Source organism: Mirounga angustirostris, unplaced genomic scaffold (genome assembly GCF_029215605.1).
Source record: "Mirounga angustirostris isolate CCGP_5_RB_7025 unplaced genomic scaffold, mMirAng1.0.hap1 SCAF_8, whole genome shotgun sequence".
Taxonomy (NCBI): domain Eukaryota; kingdom Metazoa; phylum Chordata; class Mammalia; order Carnivora; family Phocidae; genus Mirounga; species Mirounga angustirostris.
In genome coordinates, this window is record NW_026991716.1 from 138263470 (window position 1) to 138284017 (window position 20548).

At 40.9% G+C, this 20548-nt stretch overlaps 1 protein-coding gene across 2 annotated transcripts in view; it reads left to right on the top strand.

Annotated features, from left to right (window-relative positions):
• Window positions 1–20548, top strand: part of SLC22A3 (solute carrier family 22 member 3) — an 88108-nt gene that overhangs the window by 58272 nt on the left and 9288 nt on the right. For both annotated transcript variants that reach the window (XM_064598321.1, XM_064598320.1), the window contains exons 6-7: window positions 13507–13604; window positions 13724–13938. In XM_064598321.1, the coding sequence (XP_064454391.1) occupies window positions 13507–13604; window positions 13724–13938 (313 nt within the window). The remainder of the gene's footprint in view (window positions 1–13506; window positions 13605–13723; window positions 13939–20548) is intronic.

The window sequence follows — 20548 nt, forward strand, 5'->3', positions numbered from 1 at the left end:
CTCTTCCCTCTCATGCTATTTCTCTCTCTCTCTCTCTCTCAAATAAATAAATAAATAAATAAATAAATAAATAAATAAATTCTTAAAAAACAAAACACTATTGCCTGAGCTTTCACAGTTAAAGTTGTATGATGTTCTCAGGAAAAGCCTAAGGACCTCTTCACAAACAGAATTCTTGACAACTTCCAAGATTCATTCATTTTTTTGATTCAATAAAGTAAACTCAAGTTCATTATATTCTACTCTTTCACTGACCTATGGACAGGTCCTACATGTAGGAAGAATTGAGTAACTGGGTGTACAACTGCCTTACTACCTCTCGAAGGTGAATTCTTTTTTTCTTTCCTGCTTACATTTCTGAACCAATACACCACTAAGGGTTTAGATCTTGAGGAAGACTGAGGAAGGCTTATTGAATGAATGCTCAGCATGATTATTTTTACGGCACAGAGTGCAATAGAGCATAAGTACTTACCCTCATGTTTTGATCATTATGTGTAGTATCCAGGCTTAAATAGTTGTCTTTGAGAACCTCGACAAATTTTACTAAAGATAATTGAAGTATTCACTCTGCCATTTATGACAGTTTATGTGCTGTATTTGTACAGGCTGCTCTAAAATTATCAAGGGACAGAATTTTTGACAGCAGTTGAGTGAACTAGAGGGTCTACTTCATGTAGTATTTTTTTACCATATCATTTCTTCCTAAGTTCTGTAAACTATTTGGTAGGCTTTGTTCCCTAAAAATAACCAGCTTCTTAAGTTTAACAAGTCATCGATCATATCAATGAAAATATTTTTCACATTACAAAGTGAATCACAGAATATTGTATTTGGTGGTCATATGTTTAGAAAAATCATTTAAGGTTAATTGATGTGAAGCTGGCCCAGAAACAAAAGGGCACTGACTCACCTGGTGTAGCAGGGGCTCATTTTCATTTGTACATCCATTAGTTGGCAAACAGTTACTGAGTGCTGTGTTCAAAACATCTGTCTTTTAAACAACCTCTGTATAATATTCACTTTCAAAAATGTCTCTTGACATGCATTTAAGATGCTTTGTATTTTTTCCAATTTTTTGTGGTTGCTTTTCTTTTTCTTTTTTCTTTTATGAGCTGGCAGTTTCCTCTACTAGTTTCCTCTACTAGTTCCCCAGTTTCCTCTACTAGTTCCCTATCTGTACAACTATATTCACTTTCATCATATAGGAAAGAACTAAATCTAAGTTCTTACCATTTAAAGTTGAAGAACAGCTTAGATCTCATGTGCAGTATTTGGAAACCAGTTCACTGTGTTTTCGTTTTGATTGCATTTGTTTATAAGTACACAGGTATTCTAACTGGATCTCAATCCGTTCATCTGTTAATGATGAAAACTAACCTATATATTTGTTGGCATATAATAAAGCAATTCATAGTTAAAATTAGGGTAAATAGTGAATGCAATCTAACATTAATGCACCTTACCATGGTCCAGAGTCAGTCCATGAGACTGAACATACTTCACTATCGAAAACCTCCAGAAACAGAATTCCAGGGATGGCATGTGCCCCACCTGTTCATGGCTCGTACAGAGAAGCATCTCATCCCTCTCTAAAGATTGTTCTGTCTTGAACAATAAAGGACATGCCAATGATAAATAAGTAACTGTATGCAAAAATATTTTGCAAATCAAGAAAGGGGAGTTGCATGCAAATTCCAGAACACACCAAGGATTGTGATATTTATTAAGGTGCAATTCAACTAGTCTTTTAACTGCTCAATTGTACTTGACTTTCATCAGAGAAGTTTCTCAGCATTCCCTGATGCAAGCAAATAAACATGAAACTAAGGATTTTCTGAGGTATAGAAGGAAGGCAGAATTTGGATATTGGGAGATGTGGAAGCACTGAAAATGCACAAAATTCCAAAATGGCCTCAACATGACTCTGCTGGACATTGTTTTGGTTATTGTCATTTCTCTTTGAGTGCAGAGTTGACTTAATCATGCCTCTCTGTGCATGGCACAGCCATCACTAGGCTGTGCAAGGCCCCTCTGGTGTTTCATTTTATTTTCCCTTCCTCCTCTCTCCCCATGTCCCTTCTCAACAGGTTCCCAACAGAATGTGCTTTGATATTTATGTGCCCTTAAAAACTAGAGCTTGTTGTATGTGTGTGTTTAGGTAACATAAATGGAATTGTGCTGCTCTAGATCTTGCTTTATTTCTGAATTTTTCATGCAGCAATATGTTTTAAAACATGTTGATCTAATTAGATCCAGTCAGAATATCTTTCCACCATCTTGCTCACATGTGAGTGCTGTGTGGTTTTCATCAGTACCATCTGCTGTGTTTCTTGTCTCCGTCCTTCTAATGACAAGCACCTGGGTTGTTTCCAATCATCATCATACATGTCCCTTTGGAACCTTTGTGAGGTTCCTCAGGGAGTTTAATACCTAGAAGTGGAACTGCTGGGTCCTGGGATGCATGCAGGCTTCGTGCGCTGAGTAATGCCAGATTACTTTCTGTGTACACCCTGTGAGCATCCCATTTGTCCACATACACATTTGGTATTTTCCAATCTTCTAATTGGGCCAGCCTCCTGAATGTTTTAAGTTGCACATCTGCTTACTAGTAAAATTCAGCATATCTTCGTGCATCTTACTTTATTGTTTGGCTCCTTCTCTGTGGATTGCCTTGCCACATCCTTGCCCATGTATATTGGATTTTCTGGTATTTGTCTCCTTCAATTTATAGAACCTCCTTTCATGTTTTGAATACCACCCCCTTGTTGGTTCTAGACATTGCAAGTACATTCTCCTCAGTGTTTCAGCTACTCTTTGACTTTGCCTATTTTTTTTCTTCACTGAACAGAAATTCTTAAAGCCTAAACTTATTCAGTATAGGCAAATCAGTGTATATTTTTGCCTATTGATTGTATTTTGGGTTTTGTTTAAGAAATATTCTTCTACATCCAAGGGCCACAAAGATATTTCCCTATTAGCCTCGGCGTTAGCTGTCACAGTCATGCCTGAATTCATCAAGAGCCCTCCACCTTTCTGACTGGGAAGCAGGGATCCACCTTGAATTGTTTCAATGTTGAGCCAGTTTTTTGTTTTTTGTTTTTTGAGCTCCAGCTAATAAGTAGAGCCATCTTTTATCAAGTTCCTGTTTCAGAGCCTGAATTAGTTGACCACCTAAAAGTGGTCTACTATTTTTAAGGAACCCAGTAATTAGTAACTCAAATATGTGCTTCTGTGCTTCCAACCTGAGCTAGGACACAGGCAGGTTGCAGGTGACCAGTGAGAATAGCACTCTTGCAAAGCTCCATATGGATGAAGAAATGGGTAATAAACCACAGCATTTAGACCACAGATTCATATACGGCTACCAGTCATCTTAAAAGATGAATATGTTTTTGTTAGTAAATGCCCTGAAGACTTATCCTCCTCTACAGCACACTTTACGATTCTGTTCATCCCTGACATGAAGCAGAAGTACTCTTCAGAGCCTGAACATCAGTAATGCAAAGGCAGGAGTGTATGATTGTTCCTCCAAATACTTCTCATTTCTTTAAGTAATGAGGTTTGCTCTCTGTGACAATAATGCCTGTTCTCTGTCCCTCTTAAAAGGAGGTGATATGTATGAGCACACTTCATAAATGTAGAAAGAGATCATGATTTTCAGACCCACCAACACCTTCATGAGATCTACCTGGGGCTGAAATTTGATTTGTTAACTTTTTCTTTACCTGGGTGGCTACTACATAAGCTCTTAGCCTTCAACAGGATGGTCATTCTACCCAGGGTTCTCTCTGCTTCAATGTTATACTTTTATGATTATTTCTGTGATAAATTGATTAGTGCCTATAAATTGAAAATGCAGAAGAAATAGCCCTCATTTCTTTTTAGGAGTTTTAATGGTGTGATTTTGTCAAAAGGAGTTATTGACTATAAGTAACAAACAACATCATAAAAATTGCATTTTTTCCAAATTTAAGTTGAACAGTCTAAGTTTAATTACTTCAAACAGAAATTTAGTACTTAGCATAATAAATTCCTATGAAGAGGAGGTGTGGACCACAGGTTTTCTGGGTAAACTTGAAACTCTTTATCACTCAGGATAAGCTAGGCATTTGTGTAACAAACATTACCAAAATCTCAGTCGCTTGAGATAATAAAGGACTGTTGTCTGTGCCCCATAGGTTCACTGGGGCCTCCTCTCCTTGGAGCAGGGTCCTCACCCTATAATCCAGGCTGTTTTAGCAGCTGCTGCCTGGACCATCAGAGAAAAGAGAATTCTAGGGATTCTTGCTTTGGCAATGAAATGCTTACAAGTCCTTGGTACATTTGAGTAGGTGGCCCCACCCAATCACAAGGGGCCAAGAAGTGCAATCTTATCATGCCCCCATAATGGGGTAAGGAGAGAGGTAGGGCAGCAAAAATATTTGGCAAACAGTGCCAGCGAGTGCCACCCCATAGACCTCTTTTAAAAGAGAACAAATGATTAAGAATACGGGATTCAATCTGAGAAACACTGACTCAGGAAGATAAATGCTTTTCAATTCAAATTATTGCTGCAAAGTAGGTTTCACCTTCATCACTGGTAAAAAAAATAATAATAATTTGGCCAAAGCGTAAACACAATTTTAGAAGTTGTTATGGAAAAATATAGTGGAAATTATGAAGACCCGTTTTCTGTCAGAGACACCTCAGCCGTGGGGCCCCTGGGGAGTGGAAGGAAGGCCATGCCCAGGAGAACAAACTCCAGGAGCCCAGGGACATCAAGGCAGTGGAAGGGCAGTCAGGCCTCTCCTGGGGCCAGTTCAGGGCAGGGAGTCAGACAGATGCCCTGAAGAGATGCCTGAGAACCAAGTGGATGGGGAGCACCCGGGGGCTGTGCGGGGACCCCATCTCAACTTGCGGAGAGGCTGAGAAGGGCGGAAGGAGGGAAAAGAGGAGAGGAACACAGTCCCCTGGCACAAATACAGGAGGCTCTCTGAGAACACTGTCCTGGATGTGCCCCATCGCCGTGGCCCTGGGCTCTTACGTGACGGAGCCTGATGTTGCCTGGCTTTCCTTGGCCGATACAGAAAGGGCTGCCAAGCCAGAGGAGGGGCAGGAGTGAACGCCTTACACTCACAGGCCCGGGCAGAAAGACACCTGCCAGGATATCTAACTGGGCAAAGTTGCCTTTTTACTGGCAACCTGCAAACACCTGAATGCCTGGGAAAGAGCTGGTGTAGGCAACAGCTAAGAGAACCTAGTGGCCAACATCCCCCAGCCGGTGAGGAGAAAGGCCATCTCCTAAGTCTGTATCCTGTTATTGTCATGTTCAAGACCTCGTTCTGATTAAAACCATTTCTGAGGCATCCAGGAGACCCAAAGAAATGATGCTAAGAATACGATGAGTGGAAACTTGTTGTTTGGGCTTTTATTTGTGACCTATCACATGATTTCCTTTAATTCACTCATTAGCTTTTTCCCTCTTAAAAAAAAATCCTTGGCTACCTACTGACTTACAGATACTCAATTTGCGTATTCATAGAACTAAAAATCTTGTGTATCTGAGCATGCTACTATAATGGACGTCCTTTAAAATGTGATATTTGGAACTTTTCTTTTTCAGTAATCGTCACTGACGTTTATGCCATTGGCGGAGAGTTCCCTGACATTTTAATTCAGTCCCCTAACAGCGCATTTTGGTGTCCCCCCCCCCCAGGTTCTGAGCATTTAGGGTTAGAGTTTTAGGTCTGAAAGTGCATTTTCTTCTTTCTTTCTCTTTCTCTGACTTTAACACCTCTCCCCCCGCAAAAAAAAAAAAAAACAACCCTCTCTGTTTGTTTTTAAGAAATGAAGAAATGTTCCAACACGTGACCCACAGCTGCAACCCGTTAACCTTTGCTAATATTAAGTCTGCACTTTGGCTCTCTCCTGGGGCCTCTAGATGGATGCACTTTTCCTGTGCTGGGCAGTGTGCCTGCTTGGGGAGGGGCAGGGAGGGACGCTTTCCAGCCAACTCAAACGAATGGAATAAATATCTTCTCTGCAGAGCATCTTAACAGAAGACCTGGCTGGGCCCGAGGTGCTCTGGACTCACTCTGTCCAATACAGTAGCCTTGAACTGTGGTTAGTCTGAACTGAAATGAGCTGTAAGAGCAGGTTTTATAGTGATTTCATAGAGCACATAAAAGATCTCGTTCACAGTTTCATATTAATTGCATGTTGAAATGGTAGTATTTTGGATAGAGTGGATTCAATGGAACATTTTATTAAAATTAATTTTGCCTGTTTATTTTTACCCTTTTTAATGTGGCTTCTGGAAAATTTAAACTGAACTCTGTAACTCAGCTATATTTTTATTGGACGGCACTGGTCTAGGTGACTGAGATTTGTTTTTAACTACTTTACTAAGCAGCAAATATTCATCATAATTTTAATATGGACTTTTCTTTATAACATGAACTCTGTATGGTAAATATTTTATCTACTCTTGTTTCAAAGTATAATGAGGTTTTTTAGCAATTCCCAAAGCACTATGGGTTATCTGACAAATTCTCTTTTATGGATACTGGGTAGCACTCCTGCTACCCAGAAGCTAGCCTAGGCTTTATAATGTGAAACACTTACCCTTAGACCTTCTGGTGCCGACCTTCATCTCACTGACGGGGGCGTCCACGATGTGGTGGAGTGAGGGCATGGGTACCCCAGCAGTCACCAGTGGACTTCCTCCTGCCCATCCACGTCTTCCAGCCCCTGATACTTGTATGAAAGACCTGCAGATAGTTGAACTTTGAAGATGGGCCCTGGTCCTCCAGATCAGTGAGCCCCAAATCCCCAAGTCATATTCTATTCTCACTGGTTTCTGGAAGATTAAAGACTTCTAGAGAACAGAGCCATAGGGAACTGGCGAAACTGATTACATCACAGGGTTGGACTCAAGAACAGAGACGTGCCCCCTTCTTGTCCATGGCTTTGCTTTCCCTTGTGAAATATGGCAACGGATGAAAAACCCACCTCTTGGGAACAGCTGCAAGGCTAGAAATCCAGCCACCTGACATTGTCCCCCACGCCCGCCCCCCTCCTCCCAGTGCCCTGGCTGGCCCTGTGGAACGTAGTCTTTCCTCTAAAACCTGAGGGACTCGTATTACCTCTCAGCCCAGGAAGAGTAAACACTAGGAGTCAGGTCTGAGGCACGACAATTCATTGACCATCAGTGCTTCTCACACAAGTCTCCTTGGATGTTGTAAAAAGGAAGATTCTGATTCCCTAATCTGGGCTAGGGTGTGTGTAACGAGCTCCCAGGTGATAGGCATCCTGCTGATTCAGGGACCGTGCACATTTTGAGGAGCACGTTCGCTAAGTGTCATTTGCTTGTGGGTACATTCACGAAAAATTATCCAGCCTAAGGCCTGGGACATCAACAGTGCTAAATTGACATTAAATATACCTGGTATACTTTTAAAAATTCAGTATAACAAGAAATCCATTCCTTAAAAAAAAAAAAGGCACAATGAACATTCTTCTCTTTACAGAGGGACTCATGTCAGGGTATCTTTAAAAGTATCTCCCCTTAGGCATGATAGCATCAGCTACACTTTACTAACTAAAAAGATAAAAAAGTGCCAAGTGAATCATCATCTGGAAGCAACATATCTCTGAAATGATATGAAAAAGCAGTAGTAATGCTGACTGCTTCCATTATTGAGCTCTTACTGTGTGTGACGGGTGTGTGTGGATGTATAGGGGTTATCCAGTGGAATCTTCAAAGTACTAGTGAAGTAAGTGTTGCTATCCTCAGGCTCCTGATGAGAGAAATAAGGTTCACAGAGTTGAAGTCATGTGCCAGTAAGAAAACATTCTCAGGAAAACCCCGTGACTCTCACCTGATCCTGGCTGGTTGTCCTTCTTGACCAGAAACCAATCCCACATCAGGGGAGCTCTTGAACACCATATTTAGAACAGATGGTAATTTATAATGTCTTTCTCTTCCTTGGCAATTTAAATGAAAATGTCAACTTGAAAAAAGGTTTCAGAAAGGCACCAAGAAGAATGGTACATGCAGCTAGATTAATCACAGAAAGATGAACGAAGTACATTTTCAACATGGGCAATATCACTGTTAACGTAACATAAAAGTCTGGGGAAAGTTAAAAGACCATTAAGAGACAGCTAGAACAAATAGCAATCAGCTCAGTTGATAAACAACAGGAAACTGACATGTGCAGCTTACCTGTGAGCAACACCTTTTCCTATGAGTGGCATTACTAGGCAACAAGACTCCACAAACACACAAATGTTACCACGAGCCTTTCCAGTCTTCCTTTGCTCCAAACTGAAGCAGGGAGCCACCACTTAGATGACATAAACATGACAAAATATACCAGGCTAGCTACAAAAGACAACATTCTGTATGGTTCCATTTACATGAAATTCTGGGAAAGGCAAAACTGTAATGACAGAAAGCAGATGAGGGGTTCCCAGGGGCTAAGAGTGGGGGGAGAGGGTGACTGTAGAGTCAGAAGGACACTTTCTGAGGATAATGGAGATGGTCCGTATCATGATGGTGGTGGTTCATTGACTCTACACATTAGTCAAAATTCACTTAAGTGTACACTTGAAATTGCTGAATTTTTTGTATGAAGGTTATATCTCAATAAAGCAAAGGGAAGTATGTATATATAATAACCTGATCTAGCCTTTCTACTCTTTTGTATCTGACTCAGAGTAAGCGAAATTTGGTAACGCTTTGGCAACAGAAAATAAACACAGCTTAATTTCAAAATACAGAGCTAGAAGTTGTTATAGAAGAATAATAGCTTCAGCAGCCACTGCAAATGAGTTGCCAAGACTTTACTGGAGGCATTCCATCCCAAGATACGGCGTTTAGTCTCTCAAGGTCTTTGGACACCCGGAAAGTGGGTCGTCTTTCAGGATATCTGCGTCACTGTGGAGAACATGTCAGTAAATCATAAACCAGCTGGATTTATTCTTAAATTGGCAAAATACATACTTGCTTGGAAGTACTATTAATCCTTTAATTCGCTGGACAGGGAAGATTGGTTTTATGGTCTTGATTACCTTTGGTTTTATCAGTACCTCATATTCTTTGGTAGAGGGTATGTGTTAGGCATTACACTTGTGCTTTGGGAAAACAGAGATCATGTGACTGCTTGATTCTAAATCTTAAAAGTTTGAAATTAAGACTGATAATAAATATTTTTACTGAGTAAGTTGGAACACTCAAGCAATTATTTTCATTATTTAATACAAAATCATTTTGCCTAAAATAATCGATTATTAGTGCAAAAGCATTGTTCTGGACTGAATTCTCCAGATAATTCTGCTTTTGGCAACAAGTTACAACTTAAATGGGCTTAAACAATAAGCTCATTTCCTGGCTCATGTATCTGGAATTCTAGAGTTATAGCAGTATTTGGGGTTGGCTAGACCTGAGTCTCAACAGTCCCATCAAGCCATGGTTTTCTCCCTCTCCACTCTGCAGACAGAGTGGCTTCTTCTTCATACTGGTTCCCTCCTGGGTATAGGATGGCTGCTAAATTCTACTTGAGCCCAACACTTTCTCATTAATTCCCTGAGGGTAGAGAGAGAAGATTCTTTCGGGAAACTTTGACTTAAGGTCAGTGAAGGACTTTCTCTTTTTTTGTTTATTTAAAGATTTTAATTATTAGAGAGAGAGAGCACAGAGGGAGAGTGAGAGGGAGAAGCAGACTCCTCACAGAGCAGAGAGCCCGATGCAGGACTGGATCCCAGGATTCTGAGATCATGACCTGAGCAGAAGGCAGATGCTTAACTGACTGAGCCATCCAGGTGCCCCCCGTGAAGGACTTTCTCAAGACCATTTCTCATTGGTTCAAATTGGGTCTCATGCCCATTTATCAGTGGCTCAAATTGGGTCACATTCCCAGTCACATGCCCAGTCTAAGGGTAGAATTACCCTGAGGTAACGAGGTCTCCCCTACAACTGGAAACAGAATCAGCTCCCCTGAGAATGGGAATTGATGAAGTTGGGGGGGGGTGGCGCAGTGGGGGTTCTATTAAGAATGAGAAAGAGAGAATGACACAGAGCCAACAACAAAAAAGGTACACTAGGGTCTCATTTAAATCCATTACTTTAAAGGTGAGCTATAGTTCTTCTTGTTAGGAAAAGTACTTTAAGTTTAAATTTTATTTTTAAGAGAATATTTATAGCAAAAAGGAAGAAAGGAAAAACCACCATAATCCTACTACCCTGTGAGAACTATTAATGATACAAGCATATTTTCAAACATTAAAATAAATATTATACTCTGCATATTGCAGACACAGTAGAGCATAATGGTTAGCAATATACAGACTTAGCTATCCACCTCCTGGTTCATCTACTTACTGTCTGTGTGTCCTCAGTGGGTAAGCTACTTATCTTTCCTGTGCCTCAACTTCTTCCTCTCTGTGATGGATATAAGAATAGCATTTATAAGTTCCAACAGCACTAATCCTCTAGTTCAGAAGTCAGCAATCTGCAGCCTGTGGGCCAGACCTGGCTTGCTGCCTGTTTTTGTAAACAGTTGTATTGGAAACCAGCCATTGTCATCCATTTGTGTATCCATCTATGGCTACTTTCACACTATAATGGCAAAGTTAAGTAGCTCCAACAGAGACTATATCGCCCACAAAACCAAAAGTACTTATAATCTGGTCCTTCGCAGAAAAAGTTCGCTGACCTCTCAGTCAGACCAGTAGACCTCTATTGTTTTATCAAAATCTAGCATGTCATAATTCTGTGGTCGTGTAGTAACTTAACCAGCCTGGAGAAAACAATCAAGAAAAAGTGACATCTGCAGAGCTAACATGAAAGCAAGAGATGCTCAGTTATTTTATCAGTTAGTTAAGAATTGTGAGTAATTGAAAAATCTACAGCAGTGCTTAAATGTCAAGTTATCTTCCTGAATTGACTAGAGATCTTGAAATACATGATATATGATCTCCCTTGAACTCTGGGGTGTTGACACTGGGACATGAATGAAAGTGAATTTGTACAGCGTATCTAGTCGATAGAAGTCATAGCTATGGGGAGAAGATAAGAAGACTGAAGAGGGAATGAAAGAGAACCCATAACAAATTGTGGCAATATTGCTTTAGAAAATAAAAGATTGTTGCCATCTGTGTGCTCTGGGGGAGCAGTGGTACAGATGTGTGGATGGGCAGAGCGACCAGGGACTCCCTAGAGAGAAGGGAGTAGTCTGAGTGAGCACAGGCAACCTGACCCAAGTCTAAGCTGTGGAAGACCATAAGTGAAAAGAAAAGCGTTGGAAAAAGTGATACATCCATGGAGGACAACTTCCCTCACAGTATGGGTAGTTTTGATCTTAAATTTAAAGATCCTCAAGCTCTAAATTATTTTAGTCAAATCCAACTTTTCCATAAAATAGTGTTTTAACTAAAGGTTAGATTTTGGCCAGGTGTGTAATGTCCTTCTTTAAAAATGAAGCGACCATCAGCTACACAGAAGTTTTCTAAAATAAAAAGCCTTGAATACATTCAACAGTGTAATGTGACCATTAAGAATAAAGGATTTCTATCAACTGCCTAATTTCAAATCCTGGCTCAACCACTGTCCCTTTAATCCTTCAAGTCCCAAGCCTTGTTTTCCTTACTTATAAAACAGGATTGATAAAAGTACTAACTTCGGAGGGTTTTAATGAGAATCAAATTAAATAACCACATCAAACAAATATTACAGGCTCCTTAGAAGTGAACCATTTTGACGTGGACGAGATAGAGAAACTAATTGTGGAAAACATTTTGATAACCAATCATATAATGATACATTGTTGTAATATACTGAGTTCTTTCATTTTTGATATTCCTGCCTTACTTTTGTGGCAGCAAAGGTGAACATAGGTCTTAAAAATCCTTAGAACTTAGAAGAGTAGATCAGGGAATATTTTCATAAGCATTGTGTTCGTTTAGAGTACGGGTCAACTTGCTGCTGAAACAGAGACCCAAAAAATATAAGGACAAAAAAAAAGGAAAGAAAGAGAGAGAGAGAGAGAGAGAGAGAGAGAAAGAAAGAAAGAAAGAAAGAAAGAAAGAAAGAAAGAAAGAAAGAGAGAAAGAAAGAAAAGCATCTTTCTCTCATACGTGCCCACCGAGAGGTAAGCAGCCCAGCCCTAGAAGGCGGCTCTGTTTCCTGAGCGCCTCTAGGACCCAGGTTCCAGTTTTCTTGTTTCTCCACTGTCACCTGCAGCAGGTGGTCTAGAAGCTGGTTCACCAGCATCTCCTTCCATCCCTTAGGAGAGGGAAGGCAGTCAATAAAGAGCAAAGCCATTTCTTTTTAAAGGATTGGATCTAGAACTTGCATACATGGCTTCTATTCCTACCTCACTGCTGAGATCTTAATCAAAGGGCTACCCATAGTTGAAAAAGAGGCTAGAAAATGTGACTGTAGTGACGTGCCCAACTAAAACTCGTGGATTCTGTTATCAAAATGGAGAAGGGAAGAATGGATGGTAGAATCAATTAGCAGTCTCCCATAGGCATTGTCATGGAAACTAGTATTGTGTCACTGACTCTAAGACCCTATTGATTGTAAGACCCATCATTTTATGTACCACTAAGTAAGAAAAACCATGTTATGAAATGAATTATTAAATGTATGTTTTCTTATCAGCTCAGTTGTAGGACACGTCCCAATTTAGGAGTGTTAAAATGTGAAAATTATGTGTCTTGAGATAGAAGAAATACGGTATTGGAAGGGCATAGGAAGAGAAGGTGATCCAAAGACATCAATTCTGCAGTCTTCTTTTGCTTGTATGTGTTTCCTTGGAACAAGCATAGACAGGAGATATCAAGCTTTGTTCGACTCATCAAGTGTCATGCTTAGCCTCGGTGACGGACAAAGTACCTGCTCTTTGGCTTTGTTTCCTTTATAGTGCCTTATACATAGTAGGCGAACAGCAGTATTTGTTTCATGCAATGAAAGAAAAGACCAACTTCTTGGATGGCCAAATAGAGATGAGCTGAATTTTCCAGGATCAAAAAGATGCTAGATTCAAATAAACGGACCAAAGCAAACTGATACCTTCGGGGCTGTACTTGCTCTTGAATTTAAAATAATCTTATTTGTTAACATCAGGTTGATAATTTAATAAAGAAACATTCATTTGGACCCACCTGCTTTTGCCACTCTTACGTTTCTTTTCTCCAATTTAATAAATGCGCAAATGTATTTTACTTTAAAACACACCTTTTTTCCTTGGTGAGTCAGAGCAGGTTGGCACACAGGACTGCTGATACTCGCCTGAGAACAGCCTCTCATGCAGCAACCACATCTTTGCGGATTTGTCCTTTTTTAACAGCTAGGGAATCACACTCTCCATTCTCAGGTTTTAAGACGAAGTCGTGAAAGACCCTGGTCAATTCAGTCAGATCATTTGACTTGGTGGCTTTGAATCTGGTCAATGAAAATCTATAATATGCAGGTGTGTCTTGCTGTATTTGCTACTGAAATCTGCTTCTCTTATATAGATCACTGTTACAGATGAGGAAGTTAGTAACCCATCCTTTTTAGATCTGGTGAGGACTCCCCAAATGAGGAAGTGCACACTTATTCTTATGTTTGCTTGGTAAGTCTGACTTGTGATGGGCTCAAAAGCTTGTATCGAATTTACAACGCACCCCTTCCTTCAGAGCAGGCTGAAGTTATGTCTTACTTGGTCTCCGTTGTCTTTCAATGCCCCTCCAGGTTCACAAGTGCGGTGGTGTATCAAGGACTCGTCATGCGCCTAGGAATTATAGGAGGCAACCTCTATATCGACTTTTTCATCTCAGGAGTTGTGGAGCTGCCCGCGGCCCTGCTGATCTTACTGACCATTGAGCGTTTCGGACGACGCCTTCCCTTTGCAGGAAGCAATCTAGTGGCAGGGGTGGCCTGCCTTGTCACTGCATTCTTACCCGAAGGTAATAGTCCCCCGAATCTGTCTGGCACTCAAGAACATGAAATAGTCTTAAATCAAAATGCTCAAGAATGGGGAACTTCTTGTCCTTAGAAAATGTACCCCTGCCTCAAAATCCTGGTACCAGGCAACCTAGTGATGTCACGCAATTTTCTGCTTAAGCAGTGTTAATGACTCTGAGTACAGGGATTGGTTCTACAGTTTTTTCTGTTTTCTCCATTTTAGGTTCATTGTGCAGAGTCTAGCTTGTAGTCATGTAGTTTAGTATTGATCACCTTTATTTGACTGACTTTCATGCTCTCATTGACCATGGTTACCATATTTCCTGATTACCGTGTCACTGGCCCCATGCAAAATACCAGGGTTCCAAAAAGAAGAAAGGAAGACACTTGTTGACTTCAGAAGGTTCACAACCTAGTAAGGGATATGGATACTTCATTTTTTAAATTTGTTTTTCTTCCAAGTTCTTATTTAAATTCTAGTTAGTTAAAACAAAAAAAAAATAAATAAAATAAATTCTAGTTAGTTAACATGCAGTGTAATATTAGTTGCAGGTGTAGAATTTTGTGATTTATCACTTACATAGGACACCCAGTGCTCATCACAACAAGTGTCCTCCTTAATGCCCATCACCCATCTACCCCATCCCCTGTCCACCTCCCCTCCAGCAACCCTCAGTTTGTTCTCTATAGTTAACAGTCTGTTTCTTATTTTGCCTCTTCCCCCTCCCCACGTTCAACTGTTATGTTTCTTAAATTCTACATATGAGTGAGATCGTATGGTATTTGCCTTTTTCTGACTGACTTATTCCACTTAGTGTTATACTCTCTAGCTCCATCCACATCATTGCAAATGGCAAGAATTCATTCTTTCATTCTTTTATATGGCTGAGTAATATTCCATTACACACACACAGATACACATACCCCACATCTTCTCTATCCATTTATCAGTCGATGGACATACGGATATTTGGGCTCTTTCCATAATTTGGATTTTGTTGATAATGCTGCTGTAAACATTGGGGTGCATGATATAGATACTTGAATGCTTTCACAACTCACTGTGATAAATGAAATAATAGAATTAGTTACAGTTAAACCTTGTTATAGGGAGTGGGGCTGCTGACTCTCTGCATGGTCGAAAACCTGCATATAACTTTTGACTCCCCAGAAACTGAACTGCTAATAGCCTACTGTTATTTAGAAGCCTTACCTGTAACTTTGTTACTTTGTATGTTTGTATGTTTGTATGTTATATGCATTATATACTGTGTTCTTACAATAAAGTAAGTTAGAGCAAAGAAAATGTTATTAAGAAAATCATAAGGAAGAAAAGATACATTTATAGTACTGTAGTGTAAATAATGTCTGCACATACGTGGACCCACTCAGTTTAAACCTGTTGTTCAAGAGCCAACTGTACCAGATTTAGAAAAATAAAGCTCTCTGAAGACTCTATGTGATTTAGAAAAATGGGTACAAGGAGTGATATGCATGGAGTGGTCAGGAAAAGCTTCCCAGAGGTGAGAACTAGGCATGAATGAAAAAGGAAGAGAGATATACTAGACAGGAGTGCCTGGCTGACTCAGTCAGAAGAGCATGCGACTCTTGATCTCAAGGTCATGAGTTTGAGCCCCACATTGGGTGTAGAGATTACTAAAAAAAATAAATAAACAAACTTTAAAAAAGAAAAAAGAAATGTACTAGACAGAAGGGAAAGGTAAGAGAGATTTTTCCACAGTAGAGCACGGCTCTCAGAAGTGTGAACCATCGTTGAGGGATCTGGGACCACACGTTCTCTGTTATCACTCGAATATCCCCAAAAAGGGGCTGAGGATCGCCTGCCACCAGCAGTGACTGGCCTCACAGGCCAGACTGGGAGCTTGGGTATGGCCCTGTGAGCTTACTCGTAGCTGCGTCAGGTTGGATGGTGGCAGTGAGGAGGGAGAGATGCCCAGACCAGGAATGAAGGTCATGGTAGTCGGCCTGGATGGGAGAGGGTGATTTCAGGGATGTCAGAGGTCGGGGGGCTCGATGACCAGGTGGCAGTTGTAGAGCTGTAGAGGTGGCAGTTGCCCCCAGATGCATGGTTAACACAACCCACATTATCTCTGCCACAGGACACAGCAGACCCTGGACAGGGAAGCCCTTCAAAGTCCCAGGGAACATGCGAATTAGAGCAAGCTCCTTATTTCCATGTGCCAGGGCATGGGGGGTGGGAGTTACAGAGAGACCGGATTCTCTGGTAGTCCTTGTATCGGCCCCAGAGAGGCTGTCTTTTCTTCTGAGGATCATCTGAGGATCAAGAAAGAAGGGATAATATTATAGAAGTGAAAATAGACATTTACAGAGTTTATTAGTTATATGAAGGTTTATGAAGTCCCCAAACCCTATTTAAATAAAATTATAGAAATGTCCATCTTCAGACCAGAAAATTTTAAAAAGATGTAAAGTCTTCTGTCCTTTTGGAATGGTTGATGATAAGTAGAACTGCATTTACACGGATCTCATTTTCCTCGAGTATACTAGTTTTGTAGGGCTACAGTAACAAAGTACCACACCCTGGGTGCCTTGGAACAACAGAAATGTATTCTCTCACAGTCCCGCAGGCTGGAGGTCTGAAATCCCCATGTGGGCAGGGCCAGGCTCTCTCTGAAGGCTCTAGGTGAGCATCCTTCCCGGCCTCTTCCTAACTTCTGGTGGTTGCTGGTAACTCCAGGCGTTCCTTATTATCCCAATGTCTGCCTCCATCTTCATAGGACCCTCTCTTCTCTGCATCTTAACTATCATATCTGCAAAGACCCGTTTAGAAATACGGTCACATTCTGGGTTCTGGGTGGACATGAACTCTGGGGAACACTATTCAACCCACTACATTGAATCGAAACATTTTTCTAAGAGTTGGGGAATCTATGTAACACCTGTTGGCCAATACATGTCTTTTTAGTTTCTATTAATGGCCACCACTAAACTAGGAGTGGGAACAGAGCAATAAACAAGATAGATGTAACTCTTGTCCTTGAGAATAATGCACAATTTAAGTAGAAGGGGGACAAACGGGGAACATTGGAGATTTCACTCTTGTTTCCATTTTGCTTTAACACTGTATCATTTTGCGAGGTCTTCTGTTCTTGTGGCATGTGGAATAAGAATTAAGTATTTGTTGCACATGAAATTAGGGACTCGGTTAATGTCTTATGGGTGGAGAAAGGTTAAAGACTTATGGGTGGCCCATCATTTCATGGTATAACGTTCCCCTGGAAGATTCTCTCTGGCCCCAGACTGATTGGGGTGATTTTGATGTGCGCCGCCTTCTGCATGATCCCAGAGAGCATTCTAGACCATATGTCCACACCAATGTTGGAGAAACTAGATGAGTGGGAATCAAATGATTTTGTAGAGAATACTTTCCTATATGGAAAAACATAAGGCAAAGAGCAGACTTTTCTGTTTGGTCTGATCAGTTTTATTTTGAAGATATAATTTCCTGATTTCAGCTTTAGAATTGTTCTCAGCGATACTGAAAAATAATTATTATGCTCTTACTCTAGACACACCTTATTTGTGTATTCCCAGATTCGGCTGCTTGGATAGTCATATGTCAGTCATGATTGGCAAGAATAAATTCACATCCCTAATGCTCCTTGTGAGTAACCACATTTTAAGAGCTGTTCCTCACTTCATTGGCAGCCCTTCTCCTTAAGGAGCTTTTGGACTTGGTTACTTGGGCTGATGAATTAACATTAGAAAGACTTCTCCTCTCAGTCATCCTTGACGTCAGGAACAGAAGGACAGCCCCTGCGGAGAATGCTGATTAGCCTTTTAGAGGACGCAGCTTTAAAATTGTCAAGAACAATTTAACTGACTTTCCCTCCACTAAGCACAACTTTTTATGGTCTGAAGAATGAGATTCTGGAAAAAGAAAGTCTTTCTGGCTGTATCTTCACTTAAACCTCACTGCTTTTGACCCAAATTTTTGAACTCTGATTAAAGTCTGCAAACTAGAAGGTTTTCTTTGTCCATAGTGGTCTGGCTGCGCCTTTCATTCGGATTTGTTTAGGATGGCTACAGACCTAGCCGCTTGGTTAATTACTCTTTCTGAAGCCAGAGAGCTGCCTTTTACTTTTATTTCTCTTTTAAGTGAAAAGCCAGCAAATGTATCTTAATTTACATATCTCTAGTACAAATTTTCACTACATTTTATTTCAGAACTCAAAGCAGATGGTACATTCAGAGATGTCAGAGAGTGTTTCTTTAAAATCCTGCATCCTGGGGCGCCTGGGTGGCTCAGTCGTTGAGCGTCTGCCTTCAGCTCAGGTCATGATCCCAGGGTCCTGGGATCGAGTCCCGCATCGGGCTCCCTGCTCAGTGGGGATCCTGCTTCTCCCTCTCCCACTCCCCCTGCTTGTGTTCCCGCTCTCACTGTCTCTCTGTAAAATAAATAAAATCTTTAAAAAAAACAAAAGAATGCAGTCACGGTGGGGCGCCCGGGTGGCTCAGTCAGTTAAGTGTCTGACTCTTAGTTTCAGCTCAGGTCATGATCTCAGGGTCGTGAGATCAAGCCCTGCATCTGGCTCCTTGCTCATCCTGGGGAGTCTGCTTGAGATTCTCCCTTCTCCCTCTGCCTGCCCCTCCCCCTGTTTGTGCTCTCTCTCTCTCTCTGCCAAATAAATAAATAAAATATAAAAAAAAAAAATCCTGTATCCTCTTCTTCAAAAATTGAGGTATTATTCCCAGTAATCTCCAGTCCCTTGACCAAACCCCTGTTCGGAGGGACCGTCTTTCTCTGTGTTCTCGGGGCTCCATGGAGAGAGTTCCAGCGTTTGTACTCATTTGTAAATTGTCTTGTGTTCTTTTGTCTTTGCTACTAAAAGTGTCTTCTGCCACTCCAAGATGAACACAGCTTATCACTGGGATGATCAGAAGTTTCTGTTTGCATACATAATATTCACACATCATTTACACTTCCTAATAAACTGCTTTCATTTCACTCCTAGTGAATCAACAGCACAGTGCCTCTGGAACTTGTGTTTTATTAAACATTTCACCAAAATCTCTAGCTCAGTGTGGTTAGACAGGGGCTCTGCTGCTCAGAAGGAGTTGAGAGGCTTTCAGAGTCCAGTCAGCATGTAGCATAAACCACATCTCCTCAAGGGTGTCCACTTGACAGCGTTTTCTGAACATTTTACTCACTTAACTGGTTATTTATCTGTATCCGCTGAGCTAATCACATGTTTTGTGTGTATGTGTGTGTGTTTTCATTTGGTTTCTTGCTTTTTGTTTGGTTCTCTCCAGCAAACAGTTCTAGCCTCCGTTGTAAACTTCAACTGGCATTGAAGTTGTCCACGGGACTCACTTACAGAGTCGTTTTGATTCAGTAGAAAAAAACCTATAACTTAAGAACTTAACCTGGGTAATCAAGCTATTTCCACAGTAGCAGGCGACATTCTTTGCAGCCCGAGAGCTGCAAAAGGTTGCCCGGTTGGGCTGGGACCCAGGGAATCTGGGCGAGAGCTCCCACTTTCCGTTCCCTGGCACCTGGCACTGTACCACCTGCTCATTGAAGGCTGGGGTGGAATGCATTTCCTGGTCCCCCTCCCTGGCCTTCATGAAAAGGCACAGCCTAAATAAAACACATGTTTACAACCGTTCCATGCCAGAGCAGATGGCAGCCCGGCACATCAGTGCAACACTGATATTCCTCACCCCCTGATGTAACTGTTGATGGGAGAGCTACAGATGTTCTCATCCGGGAAAAACGTCAAGTACGCCAGGACGTCCTCAGCCGGTGTGCAAGCAAAATGTAATTTTGTAGTAATAAACGAGCCTCCCAGCAACGATCTTAAACTATCTTTTTCTGTGCTCGCCCTCCTAGGCAATTGTATTATTTAGTGAGTTTTAGCTTTTTTTATTTGTTGACTCTTCTGTAGAGAATACACATACATCTACTGAGCTTAATTCTCTTCTGTCCTCCTCTGCATTCGTGTCTACTTTTCTAACAAAAAATCATTTTTCAGGAAGGGGCAATAATTCTTCTCAGAGATAAGAGCACTGTTTAGTGCTGGGTGAACATAAATAAATATGAGTATAAAAGGGAAAGGTTTCCTTTTCAAAGACGAAAGTCAGAATGTCCTTAGCTTTGCTTTGGAGAGCAGATAGGTGCTTACCCATGCAGTCATATGTCCTCATCCCCATGTCCACTAAGGAAGGCTGGCATAAATTGCACTCTTAAGAGATTTAGAGCACTGACTTTGTAGGACAAAAATGGTTTACTCCTTCTTCCTTTAAAACTCAAAAGAAAGAAAATATTTAATGAAGAACATTTGTTTTTTTGCACTAGTCACTGTGGAGGCAAGGAGAATTTCCTCATATAACCAATGCAGCCCTAACGTAGTTCATTTTTAAATGAAGGAACCAACTAATCTTTAAGAATCTGGCTCCTTCTGCAGATGAATGGATAAAGAAGATGTGGTATATATATACAATGGAATATTATGCAGCCATCAAAAGGAACGAAATCTTGCCATTTGCAATGACGTGGATGGAACTGGAGGGTATTATGTTGAGCGAAATAAGTCAAACAGAGAAAGACATGTATCATATGACCTCACT